General features: G+C 35.9%; 6 protein-coding genes across 6 annotated transcripts; 5 read left to right on the top strand and 1 right to left on the bottom strand.

The window, feature by feature from the left end:
* The first annotated feature begins 1,877 nt into the window (after positions 1-1,877).
* On the top strand, positions 1,878-5,182 carry LOC109124394 (calcium-dependent protein kinase 32). The gene is made up of 8 exons (XM_010506380.2): positions 1,878-2,888; positions 3,162-3,285; positions 3,373-3,516; positions 3,650-3,802; positions 3,905-4,020; positions 4,130-4,297; positions 4,399-4,626; positions 4,725-5,182. Exons 1-8 carry the CDS (start codon positions 2,361-2,363, stop codon positions 4,875-4,877), a joined length of 1,614 nt encoding a protein of 537 aa, XP_010504682.2. The 5' UTR covers positions 1,878-2,360; the 3' UTR covers positions 4,878-5,182.
* Positions 5,183-8,703: 3,521 nt separating this feature from the next.
* Positions 8,704-13,272, top strand: LOC104781659 (putative galactinol--sucrose galactosyltransferase 2). Its single transcript, XM_010506379.3, has 14 exons — positions 8,704-9,103; positions 9,344-9,562; positions 9,657-9,901; positions 10,004-10,094; positions 10,188-10,236; positions 10,329-10,420; positions 10,521-10,628; positions 10,921-11,046; positions 11,151-11,703; positions 11,785-11,852; positions 11,956-12,090; positions 12,182-12,399; positions 12,500-12,588; positions 12,682-13,272. Exons 2-14 carry the CDS (start codon positions 9,372-9,374, stop codon positions 13,039-13,041), a joined length of 2,325 nt encoding a protein of 774 aa, XP_010504681.2. The 5' UTR covers positions 8,704-9,103; positions 9,344-9,371; the 3' UTR covers positions 13,042-13,272.
* Positions 13,273-15,840: 2,568 nt separating this feature from the next.
* Positions 15,841-18,498, top strand: LOC104781658 (polygalacturonase ADPG1). Its single transcript, XM_010506378.2, has 9 exons — positions 15,841-16,214; positions 16,417-16,548; positions 16,650-16,820; positions 16,972-16,992; positions 17,096-17,303; positions 17,416-17,497; positions 17,638-17,746; positions 17,865-17,978; positions 18,079-18,498. Exons 1-9 carry the CDS (start codon positions 15,957-15,959, stop codon positions 18,280-18,282), a joined length of 1,299 nt encoding a protein of 432 aa, XP_010504680.1. The 5' UTR covers positions 15,841-15,956; the 3' UTR covers positions 18,283-18,498.
* A 432-nt stretch (positions 18,499-18,930) lies between these two features.
* LOC104781657 (uncharacterized) lies at positions 18,931-19,695 on the bottom strand. Its single transcript, XM_010506377.2, has one exon. The coding sequence runs from the start codon at positions 19,599-19,601 to the stop codon at positions 19,203-19,205; it is 399 nt and encodes a 132-aa protein (XP_010504679.1). The 5' UTR covers positions 19,602-19,695; the 3' UTR covers positions 18,931-19,202.
* A 2,429-nt stretch (positions 19,696-22,124) lies between these two features.
* Positions 22,125-23,587, top strand: LOC104781654 (uncharacterized). The gene is made up of 2 exons (XM_010506373.3): positions 22,125-22,976; positions 23,260-23,587. The coding sequence occupies exons 1-2, from the start codon at positions 22,290-22,292 to the stop codon at positions 23,419-23,421; spliced, it is 849 nt and encodes a 282-aa protein (XP_010504675.1). The 5' UTR covers positions 22,125-22,289; the 3' UTR covers positions 23,422-23,587.
* A 256-nt stretch (positions 23,588-23,843) lies between these two features.
* On the top strand, positions 23,844-25,279 carry LOC104781655 (zinc finger AN1 and C2H2 domain-containing stress-associated protein 13-like). The gene is made up of 2 exons (XM_010506374.2): positions 23,844-24,164; positions 24,453-25,279. Exons 1-2 carry the CDS (start codon positions 24,066-24,068, stop codon positions 25,080-25,082), a joined length of 729 nt encoding a protein of 242 aa, XP_010504676.1. The 5' UTR covers positions 23,844-24,065; the 3' UTR covers positions 25,083-25,279.
* The last annotated feature ends 386 nt before the right edge of the window (positions 25,280-25,665 follow it).

Below are 25,665 nucleotides of genomic sequence, written 5' to 3'. Positions count from 1 at the left end.
TATAAATTATTTAGTATATGAACTACAAAATATTATACATACTATAACACATTCTTAATATTCTAAAAAAAAAATCTAAACAAAACTATAAATTAATTAGACAAAAGTTAATTAATTGAGAATTTAAAAACTAAATAAATTATAAATTATTATTTAAAATACAATAATTTATAATTTAGTTGTGTGGTGTACCGCGGGTGAAATTCTGGTTATTTATTATAAACAATAGTAAACAACAGTAGTAGATATTGAGTTGGGCTAATGAATAAGGGTTTATTTTCGCTTATTCTTTGTACCATAATGGGCCTTCATAGCCTTTCTTTGTTTAGTCATGCATTCTTCTTTTTTTTTGTCCATTTATAAAATAAATTATGTTAACAAACAAGACTCAAAACTTTAGGAGTGATCAAAGAGTATAGAAAACAGAGTGAATTATCTACCCACTTTCTTTGCCTAATCATTAATTAGTACAGTTAACTAGCAGTATCTTTTTTTATCAATGCTAAATTTAGGTAAACAAATTGAATGAATAGAAGAAACCAATGTTTTAGAAATCGCTAGGCGCTAGTCAGGCGGTTGGGGTGGGCCTAGCGCCTAACGGGAAAATCGGAGATTAAACGAGAATTAATTAAGGACTAATTTTAGGGTTATTTTATTAAATTAATAATAAAATAAAAATATATAGTATTAAATATATGTATAATTCTGTTTATGTTAAATAAAAATATAAAACTATAGTATTGTCTTTAAAATTACGGTAAACACATAAAAATGTAATTTTAAAAGAAAATTTATGATTTTTATTAAAAGTATGTATATTAGTTATTGTAAAACATCATAAACTCTTAATTTAAATGTCTAAATAACAAAAAATTACATATTTGATTTATATTTGGCTATAAAAATAATTATTATATACAAAATTAAACGGTAAGTAATCGGATTAGACAGATTATAATCAAATTAGACATGTATAATTAGATAATCGATGTTAGGCGGGATTAGTCATTAATCGAGTCGGAGATGGTGGACTTAGCGATTTTACGGTGCTTAATCGGTGTTAGGGAATAATTTTTAAACAGGGGAAGAAACACATTCGTCACCTCATTCCTACTCCGTTGACTTTGTTAATTTTTATTTGTATTTTTTTTATAGGCTAACTTCGAAGTAAGATTTTAAATACTATTTGTGTTTATTTTTTAATCGAGTTTTCGGCCCAATTGCACGTATATATACACGATTCTATAGTCTGAAAAAGCACTAAATAACTTAATTTATACATCAGTTAGTTTTGATAGATCAAAATGACTGTATTGGTTTGCTTCAAAGAGTGGCAGATTTTTAAATTCAGAAGCAAAATCTATCAAACCTGACAGAAAAAAAAATACAGTATTAACCTTTAATCAAAATATTTATCCTCAATTATATTGTTTGGTTAAATAAAAAAATTAAAGTTAGTTGGGTCCGACGAAAGGCATTAAAAAGAGTCAAAATCGCCGGGTTTGACCTCTGTTAATAATAATATATATATATATATATTTTAATAAAGATGGCCGTTTTATTTAAGAGACCCAAGCACGATCACATTTACGCTTTTGCCCTTAATTTTGGGTTTTGTAGGGGTGTGCATAGTTAAAGAACGTGTCACAGACTCGCTTTCTGATTAAACTCTCAGGTAAGTTCCTCAATTACCCTTGCTTTCTCAACTAATTTCTAATTTAACCATCTAATAAGAAACTTTTTTTTTTCCCGAAATTAATATTAATTCTATATTTTTTTGGTCTAATTTAATTAATTAAGCATTTGACTAGAGAGAGACTACATAGATGGAGGGTCAATATAGTAAAAGAGAATACAGGCATTTTGATTTTCAGATTATACTAATCAGAAAACATTCCCTAAAAATATATTTTTTTTAAGATTTAAACAAAAAACAAAACAGAAGAAAAAAGAGGAAAAAACAAAAAAAACAAAAACAATCATAGAGCTTTGCTGGAGAAGGAGAAGAAGGGAGGGAAGAAGATTCTTTGACCTTCCTTCCATCATCATCAATCATCATCATCATCGTCATCATCATCATCTCTCTTAATGAAGTTTACATTTTTGTGAATTCGTAAAAAAACATGAAATTTTTTCAGCAAATAAACCATTTGACGTTCGTCTTCTTCGTAATCACGCGTTGAAAATTTCCACACTTTTCATCTTTCTTCGTTTTGGTAATATATACCCATCATCCCATCTCTCTTCCTAATCCCTCTATTAAAGTACCATCCTTTTCCATAAAAATCCCAACTTTCCTGGAATTGCGTTGTCAATAGCAGATTTTGATTTGGGGGTTTTAAGATTTGATCGGAAAAATCATGGGTAATTGTTGCGGAACGGCGGGATCATTGGCTCAGAATGATAATAATAAGCCCAAAAAAGGAAGGAAGAAGCAAAACCCTTTCTCAATCGATTACGGTCTTCATCACGGCGGTGGTAATGGTGGAAAAGCTCTTAAGCTCATCGTGTTGACTGATCCGACAGGTCGTGAGATCGAGTCGAAATACACCTTGGGGAGGGAGCTAGGTCGTGGTGAATTCGGTGTTACGTATCTGTGTACGGATAAAGAGAACGACGATGTTTTTGCTTGTAAATCGATTTTGAAGAAGAAGCTGAGGACGGCTGTGGATATTGAGGATGTTAGGAGAGAAGTTGAGATCATGAGGCATATGCCTGTTCATCCTAATGTTGTTACTTTGAAAGAGACTTATGAGGATGAGCATGCTGTTCATTTGGTTATGGAGCTTTGTGAAGGTGGTGAGTTGTTTGATAGGATTGTTGCTAGAGGTCATTACACCGAGAGAGCTGCTGCTGCTGTCACTAAGACCATCATGGAAGTTGTTCAGGTGAGTGAGCCTTTATAGGATTTTTGCTGTTTTAGTTGTAGGATTGAGAGCTGTGTGACGATGTCTTGGTTTAAGCTCTAGTGTGAATCTTATTGCCATTGTTGCTGGTTCTTTGTTTCAGCTTTTTGGACATTATTCATATGTAGCATTTGCTTTAAAGGGCATAATTTGCTGCTAAAGGATATCAAAAATCATTTCTTTTCATGTAAATTGAAAGTCTTTGGGAGTGATTTTAGATGTGAGATTAATGAGTCTCCAATGTGTTTTTTCCAGGTGTGTCACAAGCATGGGGTAATGCACAGAGACCTGAAACCCGAGAACTTCTTGTTTGGAAACAAGAAGGAGACTGCACCTCTCAAGGCCATTGATTTTGGTCTCTCTGTTTTCTTTAAACCAGGTAATGTGGTCTTTGGTGCTCTGTGAGAACGTTATCAATTTGAGATGTGGTAAATGATCTAAACTCACACCATTGTTTTCCTTGCAGGCGAGAGGTTTAACGAAATCGTTGGTAGTCCGTACTACATGGCTCCCGAGGTGCTAAAACGTAACTACGGTCCAGAAGTTGACATTTGGAGTGCAGGTGTAATTCTTTACATACTGCTCTGTGGTGTCCCACCTTTCTGGGCAGGTTAGTTTTATCAGTCTATGTTCACTTATTCTTAAGTCGTCTGTGGCAAATGTTGTTATCAGGGGTCATATATGAAGTGATCATAAGAATAATGAATGAATCTTGTTTTTTTGTTTGTTTATACCATTTTCAGAAACTGAACAAGGAGTTGCACAAGCAATTATTAGATCTGTACTGGACTTCAGAAGGGACCCATGGCCCAAGGTTTCTGACAACGCAAAAGACCTTATCAGGAAAATGCTTGATCCTGACCAAAGGCGTCGTCTTACAGCTCAGCAAGTGCTAGGTACAGTTTCATGGTTTCTTATAATACAAATTTTCTTATGTTCTCATATGGAATCTTTGATAGACAAAGTGTAATAATTTGTTTTTGCTTCTTTTTCCCTAGATCATCCGTGGTTACAGAATGCAAAGACAGCTCCCAATGTATCATTGGGTGAAACAGTGAGAGCAAGGCTGAAGCAGTTCACCGTCATGAACAAGCTCAAGAAACGAGCACTCAGGGTAAAATACATATCCTTTACAAACTATCCGAACATATACAGTATATATATATATCTCTTGTGAGTTTAAAAGCCTAACAATAGCTTCGTTTGGTACGTTTTGGCAATAGGTTATTGCTGAGCATTTATCAGATGAAGAAGCTTCTGGTATAAGAGAAGGGTTCCAAATAATGGACACAAGCCAAAGAGGGAGGATTAATATTGACGAGCTAAAAATCGGGTTGCAGAAACTTGGTCATGCCGTTCCCCAAGATGATTTACAAATTCTAATGGACGCTGTACGCTTTTTGATAAACCATTACTTTTCAATGCCGGTTTTGACAGTATTTAAAATACGCAATGTGCTAAGCTCTCTCGATGGCTCTCTTCTTTTTTGCAGGGAGATATCGATAAAGATGGATATTTGGACTGTGATGAGTTCATTGCCATATCAGTACACCTAAGGAAAATGGGAAATGATGAGCATCTCAAGAAAGCGTTTGCGTTCTTCGATCAAGACAATAACGGATATATCGAAATAGAGGAACTAAGAGAAGCTTTAGCTGATGAAGTTGGTACAAGCGAAGAAGTTGTTGATGCCATTATTCACGATGTTGATACTGATAAGGTTTGATTAGCCTCACCATTTCACTTTCTTTTAAAAAATGGTTGAAAAATTGTCTTCAGAAAAACAGCTATAAACATCATCAAAATTGTGTATTGCAGGATGGAAGAATAAGTTACGAAGAGTTTGTGACGATGATGAAAACAGGAACAGATTGGAGAAAAGCTTCGAGACAGTACTCGAGGGAACGGTTTAACAGTATCAGTCTCAAACTGATGCAGGATGCGTCATTGCAGGTCAATGGTGAAAAATGATGAGAGAAGCTGAAACAGTGTCACCTCAGAAGTGGAAGATTGAATCAAAATGGGAATGCCAAATCTTTCTTCATTTCTTTATTTTTATATCTTTTTGGGGGTTTTCTTAACACCACGACTAAAGCTTTTTAGGCATATAAAAGTTGTACGATTTGTGTGTTTTGATTTCCTGGCTGAAGAGCGAGCGAGAGAGTACTACGGATCAGGAGAAAACAAAGAGTGTTGGCCTTTGGCTGTGTGTAGATATTTTGTATAATCTTATGTTGATAATGAATGAAGATAACATCAATTTTTTCTTGTGATAATCTGTAACTTCTCTATAACCATACAAAAAGTATATGAGAGTTCGGATTTGTTTTTCGTCTAAAAGAAACAAAAACGCAGGTTTTTTTTTGTTTTTGGTCGACTTTGTATATTTGTGGCCTGAAAGTTTTATCAATTCAGACCGAAGTACCAAACGATAACAAGTGTGATACTTGAAGTGTCGTTATGGTCTTATACGCGGCCTCAAATATACACAAGCGGATAAATTTTTGTGTCCTCTATATTATTGTCATCATGCATAAAAACACTAATCATTTGATCAAATCAATCTTACTAAATAAAAAATTTCAAAATACAAATAGACTAATCTAGAATCATTTGTTCTACCAGAGTTTACAACTGTTCATGATATTGATATACTGCTGAAAATTTGATGTCCAAACAAAAGTATTTAGAAATAGCATTAGCATACCAGTGACATCTGTTACGTATTATAATCACAAATCCATAAGTAAAAGAAAATTTAACTTTCGGTTCATTGCTTTTTGGTTAAAAACGTCTCATAAATATCCACGTCATAGTAGTCTTATCGACACGGAAGACTTACGTGGCGATTTTTGTATTGTTACCAAACTTTGATTGGAAATTATAAAAACAATCAATCATGCAAAAGGCGTGAGGATGAACGGTACACGAAGGATACACATGTCCGATGTCGACCTTGTACTAAATAACAAATATGTTTTTGGAATGGCACTAATCATGATTACGGAGTTAACATTAAAGTAATTACCGTAGTTATCATAGTTAATCGTCGTACTTATATTATATACATAGAGCCAACAAAATTTATAATCGTATCACACATGACACACACACCTAATGCTAAAAGTCGAAAGTGAAAAAGGAATCTAGACAAGGACATGGTGAACTGATCAAATGCAAGTGATGCATAGATCTTTTTCACATTTGATTAACTATAGCGGACGTGGATTTGGAACCCCACTTCGCGCCGTTTCATTACAAAAACTTCACCTACTTTATTTGCCTCGTGATTTCTTTTAGCTACTTTGGGGGAAAATAGGAGTACTATCTTAATCCGAATTAAGTGCAATTATTAGGAATGACTGAGTGAGAGACGATCATTAAAAAACTTGATTGTTTCGTATTTCAAAAATAAAAATTCAGAAATTCAAAAGTGAAAATTTGATTCTACGATCGAGTCATGAAGATGAACCGTATGATAGAATGTTTTTTTAAAAAAATTTGTCACGCCAGGACCAATGATTGATTAGTACGAGAGGTATATGCAATCATGGATAAGAAGAACTGTTATAATTAAACTTTGATAACTATTATTATCAGCATCGCTCGTTTCAATATCTGATTAAAATAATTAACGAGTCGATATGTATCAAAACTCCATCTTCATATACATACCGATCGATGGACCTACGCATGTATCAGATTCTATTTTAAAACATTATCGTATCATGAATAATTATATTATCGGTGTCTCGTTCCATGTATTATCCATAACAAGAAGCAGTGGCTTTTAGTACGAAAGAGCAGCCAAGTGAATCAACCCGGTTCAAACCAGTCGTCGAGTGTTGACCACACACGTTGTTCCAGATAAGCGGATAAGGATCGTGACATATCATGTGAGTATGTGTTACGGTCCGTATCTCGAAGACGTTGTTATGTTTTGCTCCGCAAAGGAGTCAAACTAAAACACAACTTGCATTATATCACCAAATTAAAACGATTTTGAGTAAAGTAGTAATAAACATGTGTTTATTTATATCGTGTATTCATAGAATTGGGTGGCTTCGACCGTCGTTTTGTCGAAAAGTTGTTTTTATGTTAGATTCAAAACTTACATTAATGGAATTGCTTTAGTCGTCAGTCGCAGTCGCCGGCTCGCCTATTCATACAAGGAGACAAGTCGCAACAACAAAAAAAAGCCATGGATACAATATTTGCACGAACTCAAATCATCGACTTGTTTTTTACAACATAATTCACCATTAAGCGGTATACTGTAACTACTAGAATGTGCATGTTATGTTTTTTTTTTATAATATATATAGCACATGCCAAAGGGATTTTTTAAAAATATGTTACTAATTTATGTGAAGAAACATTTAAAATATTCTTCACTAACTCAAGAGAATTCCATTTATGTATTTGGTCCGAGACGGAAGTGATGTTCTCAGCGAGTTTCATTGTCCACGACCTTTTGGTTTGGATATGCAATTTGGTTTTTCGACATAGGAATGGTCAAGATTAGGGTCCACAAAGAGGCTCAGGACAGATTCAAGCTTTTTTGGGATGCTTTCCAGAGGAAAACAAGGTCAATATTTTTTAGGAAAACACTGATACGGACTAATTGGTATCAGATTGTTGACTATTCAGAGCTATCAACGAAAGCAATGGGTTTTGTAATACGACGTGCATTTTGGTATTTCTACAACGAAAAGTTAGCCAAGCACAACTTTCGTATAAGAAGATCGATTATGGAGGAGGAAAATAACGGTTTCATTTGGTCGTTAGCGAGTAAGGCTTTAAAGAAAGCATCGTCAAATTCACTCTTTCGTTTTTATCATCTTCACTATATGGCGGCGCATATTTCTGCTTATGTAATAATTTGCTTTCGAGGTTTCTGTAATGACTTTGTAAACTCTCAATGATATCAATGAATTTGTTTTTGTGGAAAAAAAAACATTTAAAATATAAATATATTAAAAAAAAAACAACATAAAAATTAATTAACAGTATAAAAGAAAAGTGGATTGCCATGAAGATTACGTACCTGATGTCACAATTTCGTCTTCTACTAGAACAAAATATTGAACCAGAGAATCGAGAGATATATGTATTAAACTCGTATATGTGATCTAGTGATATTCCCGAGGGACCTGAATCCCCAACTGAACCAACCAGACTCCTTGGCTTGACGTAGTCCTTAAGATTTAAGAATTGATCAGCATTGCACAGACGTCATTTCCTAGTTCCTAGGATCAAAAACTATATATTTAATTACACGATGAAACTTATAGGCGTGGTGAATCGGTGATGCATGTGTATACTACTGGCATTCCCTGAGACACCACACGATTCAAGTAGGAAAAATATCTCTATTTAAAAAAGACGCGTATATATGCAACCATACGTTACACGTTTCTTGTACATTTGGGCTTCGTTATGATTTGTGTTCATAGGAGTGAAATTAATTAACTAGTACCATTTATGGTTTCGTAAAATGATTTGATTCGATATTTAATTTATGATTTTCTTGCACAGCTTGAAACAACCATCATTTCAACATATTTTTCCGTTGACAGTAGAACAACAATAGTTATTTCACCGTTTCATTGTAGACATTTTTGAATTAGGCTAAAATTTGGTATGTTTTCATGAAATTTTTAAAATAATATTTGAACTAAATTCATGACATTAAATAGTACTAGTTTTGGTGATTTTTTAAAAACCTGATACAATCAAAAGGAGTAAAAACAAAAGAGCAGTAGAAATAAATAAATATTTTAAAATATTTGTATGAGACTATGAGTTGTATCTGATTCAGCAAATAAGAGAGAGACAAAAATATCACGATTTTTTCTAGTACTTTTTTTGACATCTCGACGGAGAAAAAGCATATATAACACGTGGCAACATCGCAACGGCTATATCCAGATCTCGTCGCATATATAAACCGTCATCTCTCTGCCACCTTCATTAGCCAAAAACAAAAACACCGTTTACGATTACTTTGATTGACCAGTGACGGAGCCACCATTGTTGGCGGCGTTTCCGTGTACCTCGTATTCTTTCTTCTTTTGTTAGAAGCAACATTTAGCTTCTCCTTCATATTCGAAGTCCTATATCTCTCTCTCCACCCCCATCATTGACGTGCTCCCTTCTCGAGCTCTGTTACTCCGGCACGAACAAGAAACATTCCGGTGAGTACTATTTTAATGCTTAGAACTCAAATTTGATATGATTTGAATGTTTAGCGTCAATTTGTGATTTTTTTCCGAACTTTTCCTGTGTTTAGAGACGTTTGGGGGCTAAGTAGATTCATATTCCATTATTGGAAAGTTTCTATTTTCGATTTTGTTCCGAAGAGATGAGAATTAGAAAGATTCTAAGCTATTCTGCTTTCCTAATGTTGGTTTATGTGTTGTGATTACCTGAGACAGTTAACTGAAGCAAGCAGCTTTGAGAAAGATGACGATTACATCAAACATCTCTGTACAGAACGACAACCTCGTTGTTCAAGGGAAGACCATCCTCACCAAAATCCCCGACAACATTATCCTCACTCCCGTTACGGGTAATGGATTCGTTTCCGGTGCTTTTATAGGCGCAACTTTTGAACAAAGCAAGAGTCTTCACGTGTTCCCCATCGGTGTATTGGAGTAAAGCATCAAACTTTTGTTTTCCCTCTGTTATATAGCTTTGTCAATTTAGGTCCTTTGATGTTAAGTTTATTGTTTTATAAATATTTCACAGGGGTCTTCGATTCATGTGTTGTTTTCGATTTAAACTATGGTGGATGACTCAGAGAATGGGAAGCTGTGGAAAAGATATCCCTTTGGAGACACAGTTTATGTTACTTGAGAGCAAGGATGAGGTTGAAGGAAATGGGGATGATGCTCCTACTATTTATACCGTCTTTCTCCCTCTTCTTGAAGGCCAGTTCAGAGCTGTTCTACAAGGAAATGAGAAGAATGAGATTGAGATCTGTCTTGAGAGCGGTTAGTGAATTAGTTGTACAACAGATGATCCATTAATTAACGAGCTTACAATTTTCAGATCTTAGAACTGAAGTTTCGTTTTGGTTGACTTTCTAATTGCAGGAGATAAGGCAGTTGAAACCAGCCAAGGAACTCATCTTGTCTATGTTCATGCTGGAACTAATCCCTTTGAAGTTATCAGCCAATCCGTAAAGTATGTTACAAAGAAGCCAAAATGTTATGTTCTGATTCTTGGATGTTAAGGTTATCAGTGTTTTCTTACCAGCTAATCTTTTGTTATGTGCAGGGCTGTCGAGAGACACATGCAGACATTTCATCATCGCGAGAAGAAGAAGGTGACTGAGCACTTTTCATAGTTTTGGTCAACAGAAAGAGTTCACTTTGATTTGATATAACCTCCTCATTTTCTTTCTCTTTGTTTGTTTAGCTTCCTTCTTTCCTAGACTGGTTTGGCTGGTGCACATGGGACGCGTTCTACACAGACGTGACTGCTGAGGGCGTTGATGAAGGCCTTAGAAGGTACTGTGTATGGAAGTAGAGCGGCATATTGTTAATATATTGATGATAGGTTAAATCTGTATAAGTTGATTGAGTCTCTGATGCGTTTGGTTTATTGCAGCCTTTCAGAAGGAGGTACCCCTCCGAGGTTTCTGATCATAGACGATGGTTGGCAACAAATTGAACACAAAGAGAAAGATGCAGACTGCGTTGTTCAGGAGGGAGCACAGTAAGATCTCTCACTCTCTTGTTTTTGTATTCATGTAGATGAGCATCTTAAACATGTCCTCAATTTACCAGATAATATTCCAGAAAAAACTAGATCGACGCTTGAATATTTTTTAAATAACTCATGTGGGTGAAATCAAAGTAGATTTATCTGTTTCAATTTCTGCATTGGAGCTGTTGAGTCTTTAGTTCATAAAGCTTGAGCTTGAGGATGTTCTAAAGTTGTTACCTCAAGATTTTATAAGACTTTGGCATGAAAATGCTAACTTTTTTCTCCATTCTTATGTATGCAGGTTTGCTACTAGGCTTGTCGGTATCAAGGAGAATGCAAAATTTCAGAAGGATGATCAGGAGAAGGATACGCAAGTATCAGGACTAAAGAGTGTAGTTGACAATGCAAAGCAGCGCCATAATGTGAAGTATGTCTTTTTCTTCTTAATTTGCAACACACTGATCTTCAAGCTGATCATTTTTTTGTTTTATCGCATTTGAATACTTACATGGTTTTACTCCTTATTCACAGGCAAGTTTATGCGTGGCATGCTTTAGCTGGATACTGGGGTGGGGTTAAACCCGCTGCTTCTGGAATGGAACACTATGACAGTGCATTAGCATACCCAGTTCAGTCCCCAGGTGTCTTAGGGAACCAGCCAGACATAGTAATGGACAGCCTAGCTGTTCATGGTCTTGGACTTGTCAACCCGAAGAAAGTTTTCAACTTCTACAACGAGCTGCATTCGTACTTGGCTTCATGTGGTATAGACGGAGTCAAAGTTGATGTCCAGAACATCATCGAAACCCTCGGTGCTGGTCTTGGCGGGAGAGTGTCTCTTACTCGAAGCTACCACCAAGCTTTAGAAGCTTCCATTGCCCGGAACTTCACAGATAATGGTTGCATATCTTGCATGTGTCACAACACAGACGGACTTTACAGCGCGAAACAAACCGCTATTGTTAGAGCATCTGATGATTTCTACCCAAGAGATCCTGCTTCTCACACCATCCACATTGCATCAGTTGCATATAACAGCCTTTTTCTTGGAGAGTTCATGCAACCTGATTGGGATATGTTCCATGTAAGTAAAGAGAAATTTGATGTCTTTACTATTCTTTAAGAAGCATGTGTTCACTTTTAACCGAAGCTTTGATGGTTTCAGAGTTTACACCCAACTGCAGAGTATCATGCTGCGGCGCGTGCAGTAGGTGGATGCGCAATCTATGTCAGGTAAAGCCTTTCTCTCATCTTTTAACTTAAATTTTGTTCTGACTAGGTAATGTTTAGCTTCGAGATTTTAACTGGAGATACTTTTTGTCAAATTATATGACAGTGATAAGCCAGGCAACCACAACTTTGATCTATTGAGAAAGCTGGTTCTTCCTGATGGTTCAGTTCTTCGTGCTAAGCTTCCGGGTAGGCCTACCCGTGACTGCTTATTCGCGGATCCAGCTAGAGATGGAATTAGGTTTGCCTCTTTTCTAACTAACGATTCTCTTCTTTATCATCCATCCACTCCTAAGCCTTAGCCTAGCACTTGCAATGAATTTTTTTTTCAGCTTGCTCAAGATATGGAACATGAATAAGTTCACTGGTATAGTTGGTGTGTTCAACTGTCAAGGTGCTGGTTGGTGCAAGGAGACGAAGAAGAACCAGATTCATGATACTTCTCCTGGCACACTCACGGGTTCTGTCCGTTCTGATGATGCTGATCTCATTTCTCAAGTGGCTGGTGAAGATTGGAGTGGAGACTCAATAGTCTACGCATACAAATCAGGTAAGAAAAATCAAACCAATATACTATCCGCAGACTAGACAGAAACATCAAACATTATACAGATCAATGCTAAAAACATGAGGTTAATTTTGATTTACAGGGGAGGTGGCAAGACTACCAAAAGGTGCTTCAATTCCTCTCACTCTCAAAGTCCTTGAATACGAACTCTTCCACATCTCTCCTTTGAAGGTACGTTTAGTGTTGTATAGTATTACCTTGACTTGTATACGTTTAAGGTGAATGACGAATCTTTTTTTATTGTTGAAAAAATTGGTTATACAGGAAGTCACAGCAAACATCTCGTTCGCACCTATCGGACTTCTAGACATGTTTAACTCAAGCGGGGCTATCGACTCGATGGAAATCAATCCCGTGACAGACAAGAAACCGGAACTCTTCGATGGAGAGGTCTCCTCGGCTTCTCCTGCGCTCAGCGATAACCGTTCACCAACAGCTCTGATATCTCTCAGTGTTAGAGGCTGTGGTCGTTTTGGAGCTTACTCTTCTCAGCGTCCACTAAGATGCGCCGTTGAAAGCACAGAGACTGATTTCACGTATGATGCGGAGGTTGGACTTGTGACTTTGAATCTGCCGGTGACGAGGGAAGAGATGTTCAGATGGCACGTTGAGATTCTGGTCTAAGGCGAAAAGCTTCGATTGTAGTTGGGGACTATTCTTTCACCATTTTGTCATTCATCATTATATTTTGTAGTAATAAGGTATTCCAAAAATAAATTAGGAATTTAATGTTTGTAGTATCATCGCTTTTGTACTAGTAATGTAGTGACCTAATGTAATCTCGCTAAAATATCAATGTCTCTTTGTAGTTTTGTATTAATACTATTTACCTTAAGAATAAATATTACCCTAAAATGAATGTCTGGCTGAAACAAACAAATCGATTTAAAATTCTGATAGTTGGTCTATTTAGAAAGGAATTACACCAATGACCAAACGAAAGGATAATGATTTCTTGTTTTGATAAACTGATAAAGAAGGTAAAATGTATAGTTTTTCGAATTTATGGTGTGTTATTTTACAAATTTGAAGTTTTAGCCAAACAAATCGAACCGACACTCTTACAAGTTACAATACACCTTAACTTTGAGGAGGGTGATCATGTGAATACCTAAAATATCAGAATCCATGTATAGTACGCAACTTCAAGGCAGGGGTCAATACGAATAATGATGACCAGTCAGTTATATGATCATCGACTTTATGAAACCTTCCATACATTCTTTCACACTACGAAACTAACAGATCTGATTCTCACTAGAAAATTACTAAGGCCAAGTTTCATTTGTTTTACAATAATCCAATAGAAAATTCTAATCAATGACGACTCAACAGCAACACGTACAGAATATTTATCCGATGTAGGTTCATACAAATATACAATCATACTACTTAGATTTGTGTTTCATATCTTACTTGATTGTAAAAAAAAAGAACTAAAATTTGTGAACCTTTTACTCTGTTTTCTTTCCGTCAAGTTTTTTTTAATACATTTTTTTCTCTTTAAGCTAGACACCAGTCACCACCTTCTAACACCTAACATGTATATATGGAACATATAGTAGTATAACATTAATATATGAACATTTAAAACCCCCAAAACATTAACTACCTCATCAATACACAATCAATCCCATACGATGCACGGAATCCCAGAGCATTCAATTTAGAACGTACATGTCTTTTCTATCTTTTTCAGATTTTAAGTTTTTTTTTCTTCTTTAATTTGCTCTTTTACCAACACCAAGTAATTTAAAAAAAAAAAAACAATAAGATGAAAAACTGTAATATTGACATCCACGAAAACGATGAGCAAGTTGAATTTTAACCATTAATTTAGAAAAATACAAGAGTTAAATTCAAAGAAGGAAGCAATAACTAAGGCCAAGTTATAACAGCGACTAGATAAATTTCCAAAGACATGACTTTCGACCATACCTTTAGGTCTTGCAAGCAAACGATGCACATGCCTTTTCTTTTCTGCCAATCCTTACAAGTTACACCATACGTATAATTATATCACAAAAAATAGATAGTATATATATTCGTATAATAAGGATAAGTATGTAATTTTTTGGTGCTAATTAATCGATACGATCACACGAGTATATATGTATTCGCGCATCATTCAACAAGTCTTCCTGAAAAAAATAACTTTGAAAACTATACAAGAAAACACCTTAAAATCATAAGACTTTAGAATTTGATGCTATTATAGAGTCATTGGTAGGGGTTCTTTGTGTATCCAACGACTATATTTTCATAATTTAAAGAGACGTGTGGTTAAAGAATTTGAGCTAGGCTTTATTTTCATCATTTGGGATTTGAATACAAAGTTATTTCCAAGTATAAACTTATCATTAGGTTATTTCCCGACAAAATAAATCGTGATGGCATATCGTAATAATTTAACATAATTTTTAATTCTTATATCAGGCATTTTCCGTTTACGTATTTACAGTTCTAGTTTGAATTTGGTATTTTTGCACATTATACTCTGCCGGTTTATATATATATATATCGATATCATCCTACCTTCTTCGAAGATAAAGGAATTTTTGCACTTGCGTATGTGATCGCCACTTCACCAGCTTGACAACGTATTAAATTCAAATAAGTATTGATAACTGACCATGACTCTTATTATTTATTAATTAAAAGTCCACAATACATATAACAACATTCACGAACTAGTACATATACTTCTTATCTCACGAGTGCACCTAAATTTTTAATTTCGGTAAACCAATGATCAGATTAGTAATTAACGGTTAAAAGATTTACTATAAGTATAAAAATTAGGGTTTGTAAGCATTATAATTAGAAACATGTCCTAATTTTCACATTTTTGTGAAAGATACTACGACGGTAATATGAAGATCACTGTACAGATTAAAACGCAAGAAGAAATAAAAGGAAATGATGTATTGATTCCCAAAAGTCCAAAACTATTACCGACCTTTGAGAGACAGAGGATACAACGACGTTTTCTTGTCAGTTTTGCTATTTTCTTCTTTTCAACTTTTGATACTATTTATGTATGGATATACATCACGCACTGCTTAGTTCAGTAATTATACATGAAGAAAATATTACTGTGAATGGTATACGATGATAAAAATAAACTCCTTTACTATTTTTTTCTTTTCTTTTCTAAACTCCTTTCCTCATATATAAAATAAAATAATTAACTAAATTATGAAACAATCAATCAAGAAAAATAAACTAGATATATATAAATAAAAGGAAAACTAAAAATAGGTGGAGAGGAGGTGAGGTTTAATTAGAAGCTTAAAGTGATGTTTTCGTATCAATCTCATTCTCTCTCCATACCTCCGACGCCATTAAAACTTTTTAATAACCTAACTTTTTCTCTCCTTTAATTTGCCTATAAATACACATGCCTCCCACATATTCAATTTCATAATACACAACCCCAAATAAACAGCGAACATTTTCATCTTACTCACAAGAAACAAAACACGCAATAATTCTTTTACCAGAAAAACCGTTCCCATCTTCGAAAGACCAAATCTGAAATGGCCCGTTGTTGCGGACTCCTAACTATTTTCATCTGCGTTCTTTTGATGCTCTCGCTGTGCCAAGCTAATTTGAGTAGCTACGTTGATGATGGATATGGTCATGAAGATGGAAGCTTCGAATCCGACAGCTTACTTAAGCTCAACAACGATGATGTTCTTACCTTGAAAAGCTCCGGTGAAACCACTTCAGCATCCTCAACAGTTAGTGTTGCCAGTTTTGGAGCCAAAGGCGATGGAAAAACCGATGATACTCAGGTACTTAAGTATATTTCACATGTTTACAGTGTTTGGATAGAAACTTATTTTATCAAAAATTAGTTATGCATGGTTTCCGGTGTGCAAGGATGTACGGATCACATATATATTCAGAATAATTTTTTTTCAAATATATAGATATACTTTATTTGGTATTGATGATGCATGCATGCATGGGTGTAAAATATATATGTATGCTTAGGCCTTCGAGAAAGCATGGAAGAAAGCATGTTCAACAAATGGAGTTACCAATTTCTTGGTTCCTAAAGGGAAGAGTTACCTCCTTACCTCTACTCAATTCAAAGGCCCATGCAAATCACTACGTAACTTTCAGGTAATATTTTTTCTCTTTTAAGAAATTTTTTTTAATTAAATTATTTTTAGTAGCTTAATTAATAATAGATCTAGATTTAATCTTTTACCGATCAAACGCAGATCTTAGGCAGTCTATCAGCATCTACAAAACGATCGGATTACAAAGACAAATACCATTGGCTTATCTTAGAGGACGTTAACAATCTATCAATCGATGGTGGGTCGACTGGGGTTATTAACGGCAACGGAAAAATCTGGTGGCAAAACTCATGCAAAATAGATAAATCTAAGGTATGTATGTAGAGTCCACCAATTAGCATATATTTGCCACACAACACATATATCTTCACATATGCTTATCTAATATATATACTCCTAATTAATTTACATCATATGATTAGTAATTTAGTATTAATTGGTTTTCTCTTTCTTTTTTATGCAGCCATGCACAACAGCGCCAACGGTATGTAAATACAAAAGTTCCATATAAGTATATAATTATTTTTTTTCACGTCAACGTTCAAAATTTTAAAATTGGCATGTGTGTGTTTTATGCATATGCGCAGGCTCTTACTTTATACAACTTAAGGAATCTAAATATGAAGAATTTGAGGGTGAGAGATGCGCAGCAGATTCAAGTTTCGATTGAGAATTGCAACAATGTTGACGTCAATAATGTTGTCGTCTCTGCTCCCGGCGATAGTCCCAACACCGATGGTATCCATATTACCAATACCAAAAATATTCGAGTTTCCAAATCGGATATTGGAACAGGTAACGATTCATATATAATTGGAGTCTACAGTGTATTTATGTGTAATAACAAAGACTTGCTAAGGCTTAACAGAGAGGTCGGTAGCTAATGTGTTTGGTTGCTTTTATATAGGTGATGATTGTATATCCATTGAAGATGGAACACAAAATCTTCAAATCAGTGATTTAACTTGCGGCCCCGGTCACGGAATCAGGTAGATCAATACATTCTTTTTATACCGAATTCTAACATAAGGGTACCAAAAAATCATACAATATTTTGAATAGATTTTACACATAAATGAAGTAAATATATAGCTAATATCGATCTTTTAAAATTTGTTTCGATGAGAAGTATTGGGAGCTTGGGGGACGACAACTCAAAAGCTTATGTTTCGGGAATTTATGTGGATGGTGCTAAGTTCTCTGAGAGTGATAATGGAGTTCGGATCAAGACTTATCAGGTGACTGATTTTAGTGTTCTCACAAACATCGATCCCCACTAAAATTTTACAAATCTCTTGAATCTCTCTAACATTTGTTTTAAAATTTTCAAAAACAACCCCCCCTTGCTGATTTCAGGGAGGATCAGGAACTGCCAAGAACATTAAATTTCAAAACATTCAAATGAAAAATGTCAAGAATCCGATCATAATCGACCAGAACTACTGCGACAAGGACAAATGCGAAGACCAAGTAATTGTTTGACAGATAGATTTAATTAGCCGTTTATATATATTTTGTTCTTTACTAGACTAGCATTCACTCGAATTGACAATGTAAAATATGTTAACAGGAATCCGCCGTGCAAGTGAAAAACGTTGTGTACAAGAACATATCCGGTACGAGCGCGACGGATGTGGCGATAACGTTCAATTGCAGTGAGAAGTATCCATGCCAAGGCATTGTGCTTGAGAACGTAAACATTAAAGGAGGAAACGCTTCTTGCAAAAATGCCAACGTTAAAAATCAAGGCACCGTTTCTCCTAAATGCTCTTAATTACTGAGCTAGTTATGTAATATACGTATGAATATAGATACACGTATTTATAGATAGATGCATGCATATTGTACTCTATATATTGCTTATTGATATATATGTAGTAAAGATGTATGGGTGTACACATAAAATAGTCAGAAAGATTTGTTGCCTTCTATGTATACTGTTGATTATTTGTATGTGTCCATGAATAAATTAATAAGATTATTTTTCTAATATATTGATTTAGTAGTACTAAAAATGAAAAAAAAAAAAAAAAGTATGCAAAATTACTTCAAATAAGTCACATGGGCCAAGTACATTATATATATTAAAAGCATGAAAAATGCTAATTTATAGTGTGTTTTCCACTTTTGCTATACTTATTGTAAAATAAGATGTTAAATCCCAAAATTAACCTAGTTTTCAGTGAGCTCTTGCATTATGGCCGGCCTACTTTACTCTTAGTTCCATTCAAACGAAATATCCTTATTGTTTCGAACTTTCTTCTATACTTGTATAAAACTAGTAACCCTCTTGTGTGTTTGGCCTACTTTACTAAAAGACCATTGTGTGAATACTTTATCCTCATGTTCATATACTTTTTATGTGAATGTTCCTCTGATTAACGTTGCTATAAAAGACAACATGAGGATAAAGTAAATCCTTGATGTCTTTTTTTTTTTTTTTTGGTTAATGCCGTTGCCAAATCTCAACGGATTTATTTATTTAAAGTTAAAAGTTGATAAAGAACTTTTTTTTTTGCTTCTTTTGAAAGAAATAATAATCAAAATCATCCGAGGAAATTCCGAAATCAATGTCCGTAAACAAAGGTACATAACAAACAAAAACCAAAAAAGAATTAAGATGTCTTCAAAATTAATGATATTACATAATGTTAAAGCTAAATCGAAGTATGCAGTTATACCCTTTTTTGTACTTCACTTCTTAGTTTTCTCTTCGGCTGCCGGCTTACTTTGCTCTTCCACCGTTGCTGCTGGCGGAGGAGGTGGAGTTGTTGGTGGTGGTGGAGGTGGAGGGGTGGCGGCGACCGTGGGAACTCCTGCATCGATGCAGCTACGACACTTTATCTCGACCCATCCTTCGATGTCGTGGTCTCCGCCGTCAGATAAATGGCGGCCGCCACAGAGCCTAGCGATGACTCCGGCTAAGACTGATAAAATGGTAATGACAGCTAAGACGACGACGAGTGTTTCTATAGAACGGTGGTCCGAGTTGTGACTAGGCTGGTCTTGGGAAGGTGGGTCTATGTATATGGTGGTTGGTGTGGTTGTTGTGCCGAGTTGGTCATCGAGCCTTGCCGTGACTACTCTAAACATGAGAGAGAGTGTGAGAAAAGAGAAGGAGAGAGAGAGAGAGAGAGAGAGAGAGAGAGAGAGAGAGAGAGAGAGAGAGAGAGAGGGTTTCAGATGAGCTTGTGGGAGCAAAGGTTTAAAGAAGACTTGAAGTAGATAGTGTTGTTAATTATATCGACTTTATAATTAAATAAAATTATCCAATTTATAAAATAGAAAACATCTTTATAACTTTTAAAACTAATGGTCTAATTGTAGTTATGATGATTTTTTTTTTCCTTTTTAACGTATGATTCTCTATACTCTTTTGGCTCATAAGCATTGAAGTTGAAGGATATTTAGACTATCTCCAATGGTTAGAATTCCATGAGGGGTTCCAACAATCTTTTAAGAATAAAATTTATCTTTATCAAACTTAAGAACTTGAATTGTTGTACTTAAGTTTTGTCTCCTCCAATGGTAATGGGGTTCTTAAGAAACTTTTTTTATACAAAACAATACATCTATGTTTTTGTTTGGTTACAATACATTGTGTGTTCAACAATCAATCAATAGTATTAGAAACAGAAATGCATCACAGAACTGGACTCTTAGACCATGTGCAATGGCATTGTTTTGGGCCGTCCCCCAACAAATGTGTTTTTAAAATAAATCGAAAATGGCTCAATATCGAAGGATCGACTCTTTATTTGGGACGTTTTTTGGCCGTCCCCCAGAACACGTGGAAGGTGATGATTCGCAGAAGTTTTTGGGTAGTAATCATCGAAAACACATGTTCACAAATCTGAAGATCACGATCACGATCACAAAAAACATTCCGATGAATCGGAACAAAAACTTCATTCATCGACGCCGGAATCGGAAACCTCCGAGGTGAGCCTTGTTCAGATGATGGAAGCCGTCGACGATTTCATCCAATCCCTTTCTACCGAGAAGAATGATCCTTTACAGGAGATTCCACCGGCGGTGGAACCATTCCCGGAGACGGTGGATTCATTGGTGTCAAAGATGGAATCTTCTGGGCTTGGACGAGACGAAACAGAGGACTCTGTATTCATCGACGCCGTTAACCGGATTTCAAAATCGGTTATGAGATTGAGAGAGCTTAAATTAGATTCAACTCCGGTTTCTTCTTGGTTAAACCGGGCGAATTCGGTTCAGCACCGTGCTGTCTCTCTTCTCGACGAAGAGTTCCGTCATCTTCTTGATCGTTCCATAAACACCAATGCTCAACATAAAAATAAGAAACTTTCTAAATAATAATATTAAAATTGGGGGACCAAAAATCATGGAACACCAATGCCCATGCTCTTAGAATAGAAGAAGATATAACAACAAACCTTATTCAAAACAATACGATCTGCATATAAGCAATTTGTTCAACTGCCTGATCGCATGCTCTAACAAACCCACAATACTCACTTCAATAAGAATAATAATAATGAAATAAGTAAACTATTAAAGTTAAAATAATTATAACGTAGGAGTAGTATATTAGATTTGAAAAATTACATATTCCAATTTGTCCTCAGTGTGTGTAAATAACCAAAGCCACATGCATAATTGGTTAAAACGAAGAGGTGTTTGATTTGTTGTCCCCATCACACCTTCAATGACCACCTCCTCTCTCTGCCACTTCTACTCTGCCTATTGAGTCCTGTTTGACTCAAATAACCATTATTTATTCTTTCAAATTAAATGTGACTGTATAGATTTATTTATATCGACGAACTCACTAGTAACCAATTTTAGATTTTTTTATGTGGTCTTGTCTTTTTATATGTCTGTTGAGTTTTGGCAGGTGATATCAATGGTGGGGTTTGTTCATCTTGTTCTATCTCTCTCCATCTTCTCATTTTTTTTTTTTTAAATATATCAGTGTGTCAGGCTCAGCTCAATAATGTTATTCAGTAACTTGACACTACAAAAAAAAACTCTTTTATTTATAAAGAAAATCAAGAAACTGCAGTAACTAAGAGCATGGGCATTGGTGTCCTTTCTTTTTGGTCCCCAATTATAATAGTATTATTTTGAAATGTTCTTATTTTTAGTATGAGCATTGGTTTGATGAACTCGTCGGCTTGAAATCGGGAATTCGTCGAGATCTTCGGGAGAGAAGATCGGATGGGCTTCGGGAGAGAGGATCAGCTACCGTAATTCGTCGAGAACTTCGGGAGAGAAGATCAGCTATGGGAATTCGTCGCTGGGAGAGAAGATCGGATCAGATCGTCGGCGGGAGAGAAAATCGACACAAAACCGTCGTCGTCGAAATAGAAGAGAGAAGTCTAGAAATTTGTCTCGAAAAATTCTTTTGTTTTAACCCTAGAGAAAATCTTCAACCAATCAGAACATACCACGGACGGACGAAAAACGTCCCAAATAAAAATACGTTTCTTCTGAACTGGGCCTTTTTTTATTTATTTTAAAACGAAAAATAACGGAGGACGGCCCCAAACTACACGGATGCACATGGTCTGAGAAGTGAGAAAGAAAAAAACAGTCCATTCCACGAACCATATATTGGGCCTGACTTTTATTATTGGGCCTATAAACCGAAATTAGCTCCATTATACTAGAAACCCTAATTCTCTCTTCTTCGTCTCCACTTATAATCTTAACTTTTTTTGCCGCCGTTTCTCGAGAGCAACACTGCACCACACAACACCAAATCTCTCTAGCTCTTCTAAGCAAAATCAATCGAGCGCATTGACAATGGTGGAACGCGGTGGTGAGGGTGGTGTCGAACAACGTGGTGGTGATCGCGGCGGTTTCGCACGTGGATTCGGCGGTCGCGGTGGTGGAAGAGGCGGTCCGAGAGGCCGTGGTGGCCGGCGTGGAGGTCGTGCCCCGGAGGAAGAGAAGTGGGTGCCGGTGACGAAGCTCGGTCGTCTCGTGAAAGGTGGTAAGATACAGAAGCTTGAGCAGATCTACCTCCACTCTCTCCCAGTGAAGGAGTACCAGATCATTGATTTACTCGTCGGTCCTTCACTGAAAGACGAAGTGATGAAAATCATGCCGGTTCAGAAGCAAACCAGAGCCGGTCAGAGAACGAGGTTCAAGGCCTTCGTCGTCGTCGGAGATAGTAACGGTCACGTCGGTTTAGGAGTGAAATGCTCCAAGGAAGTCGCGACGGCGATCAGAGGCGCGATTATTCTGGCGAAATTGTCTGTGATTCCGATCCGAAGAGGTTACTGGGGTAACAAGATCGGGAAGCCACACACTGTGCCGTGTAAGGTGACCGGGAAATGTGGATCTGTTACCGTACGTATGGTTCCAGCTCCGAGAGGTTCTGGTATCGTGGCGGCTAGGGTTCCTAAGAAGGTTCTTCAGTTTGCTGGGATTGATGATGTCTTCACTTCTTCTAGAGGATCCACCAAAACTCTAGGAAACTTCGTTAAGGTCTGTACTCTCTCTCTCTTCCTTTTATCCAAGTTACAATGTTATCAACAATGGCTGTTTTGTTTGATGAACTTAGCTGACTACTCATTACCAATTTCGTGATGATTTGAGGATTTGAGATTGCTGTAATTACTGTTGTAATGAACATTGGTTGTATTTAAAGATGGTTTGTTGTGTGTTAGTATTGTTCTCATTGTTGCTTGAATTTTGAATGATCTTTGATTATGCTAAATTCTCTCTGATTACTAATGTAGTCAATATATGTTGTGTTGATTTGTTTCAGGCAACATTTGATTGTCTGCAGAGGACTTACGGATTCCTAACACCAGAATTCTGGAAAGAGACGAGATTCGTTAAGTCACCATACCAGGATTACAGTGATCTCTTGGCTGATAAGTCTCTACCTAGCAGCAAGATCGCCACCGAGGTTGAAGACCAAGCCTAAGTAACATTCACTCTTCTTGGATGCGGCAACAACTATTCTTAAGCTTAAAACAGATTTTGTTCCACCCTTGGTTTTTTTTTGATCGGTTATAATGGTTTGTTAAGTCTATCTAGATACGTTTTTTGTTTGGAATTTTGAATGCGATCATACTAAATTTTCTTTGGTTTTTTCACAGCACGAAACAAACAAAATGACTATTAATATTGGATCTTTACTCGTCTTGCACTGAACGAATTGGACATTTGTTGTTGTAACTTATATAAGTAGCTCAAGCAAATTTAAATTATCTATATTAATAAAAAAAAAATGACAAGCCCAAATTTAAAATGATAAAGGGCCTTACTACCTAAGCCCAATATGATTGCTTTGTGTGATTTGGTTGGTGGTCAGAAGAATATAGAAATTGAATTGTTGGTATACACGGAAAAGATTGACTTTGAATAGAAAGAATAAACGTTGACTTTTTACGATTCTTCCAAATTTCTTCTTCTTCTTCTTCCCGGTTCTGCGAGTTTTCTGTTCATCTAAATTCTCGGAATCTGGGGATTTTTCTATTTTTCTTTTTGCCCCCGGTGTGCCTGTCTCCCGTCTTAGATTTTTGTGGGAATTATTTATTTTTAATTTGTGTATTCTGTCAAAAAAAAATGGGAACTCCGGAATTTCCAGATCTGGGGAAACACTGCTCCGTCGATTATTGCAAACAGATCGATTTCTTGCCTTTCACTTGCGATCGCTGCCTTCAGGTCTCTCTCCTTTGCTCTTGATTCACCATTCATTAATCCGACGGCACAATGCCATTTCTCAGATCCCACCTCATTAGTTTCTACAATTCTTAATCTCTCTGGTCAACCAGTAATTCGTCTCTTTATTGTTCAGTTTCATTTGAATCTTTGGTCTTTAACCTGATTTTCTTTCAATCTGGTCTTTGTTAGATTTTCATATAATGCTAAATGATTTAAAAGACGAATCAATATATGGAGGAAGTTTATTAAAAAACGTTGTTGTTGTTGTTGTTGTTGTTGAATTTGTAGGTGTTTTGTCTGGATCATCGTAGCTATATGAAACACGATTGTCCAAAAGGAAACAGAGGAGATGTCACTGTGGTCATTTGTCCATTATGTGCTAAAGGAGTAAGGTTAAACCCCGACGAAGATCCGAACATCACCTGGGAGAAACATGTTAATACTGATTGTGATCCATCTAACTACGAAAAAACTGTCAAGAAGAAGAAATGCCCTGTTCCAAGATGCAGAGAACTCTTGACCTTCTCTAATACTATAAAATGTCGAGATTGCTGCATCGATCATTGCTTGAAACATCGGTTTGGACCTGATCATACTTGTTCTGGACCCAAGAAGACTGAATCCAGTTTCTCATTTATGGGTTTCTTGAGTACAAACTCAAAAGAAGCTCCTCCTACATCATCATCATCTTCGAGTTGGTCTAGTCTTTTTAGCAGACTCGGTAACGATATTAGCCAGACGTTTCAGTTTGCGAGTGGCGGCGATGGTAGTTCAGAGAAAACGCATGAGAGGAATGGAAAACAGAATCGTGGCAAAGTTACGGTTGACGTTTGTCCAAAATGTAGCAAAGGGTTTCGTGATCCTAAGGATCTTTTGAAGCATATTGATAAGGATCATCGTGGCACTTCTAAAGCTTAGAAACAGGGATGTGAATTGGTTTCGTATTTGTGTGATTGTATCATTCTTTATAACAGCCTGAGAAAAAACTCAATATTCTTTGAGCTCGGTTTTTTTGTTTTGTTCGGTTTGGTTTTCCAGTTTTCCTAGTCTAGGAGATACTGTATATAATTTAACAAACTGTGATGCAATTGGATTTAAATTGTTTTTTGGGTTTATTTTTCTTTCTTAACGTCGGAATTAAATTGGTTACTAATTTTTTAATATGTATAAATGTATAATTATAAATATTGCAGTGTAATATTTTCGTAATATTTGATTTGATTGATTAGCTGCTATAGATTAAATCTGTGTAGCATATGATTTTTTTTTTCTTTTGTTACAACAAATGTAATATATTAGCTCAAAGCCTCAAAGTAGTTAACTGGGAGTAGAATCGTTTACAAAAGTAATAACATGGGGCTGAGTACGAACTTGTCGTACCAATGGATCCATGAATATGGTTATTTGACAGATACATAAATTTGTGAAATCCCTCCCAAGAAAATTTTTTTTTCCAAAAAAAAGAAATACTTGAATCGGCAATGCTAACGATATAGTGGGC

This window comes from Camelina sativa, chromosome 4 (genome assembly GCF_030686135.1).
Source record: "Camelina sativa cultivar CO46 ecotype springtype chromosome 4, ASM3068613v1".
Classification (NCBI taxonomy): domain Eukaryota; kingdom Viridiplantae; phylum Streptophyta; class Magnoliopsida; order Brassicales; family Brassicaceae; genus Camelina; species Camelina sativa.
The sequence above is the reverse complement of the archived record's forward strand: the minus strand, read 5'-3'. Positions and strand labels throughout refer to the sequence as shown.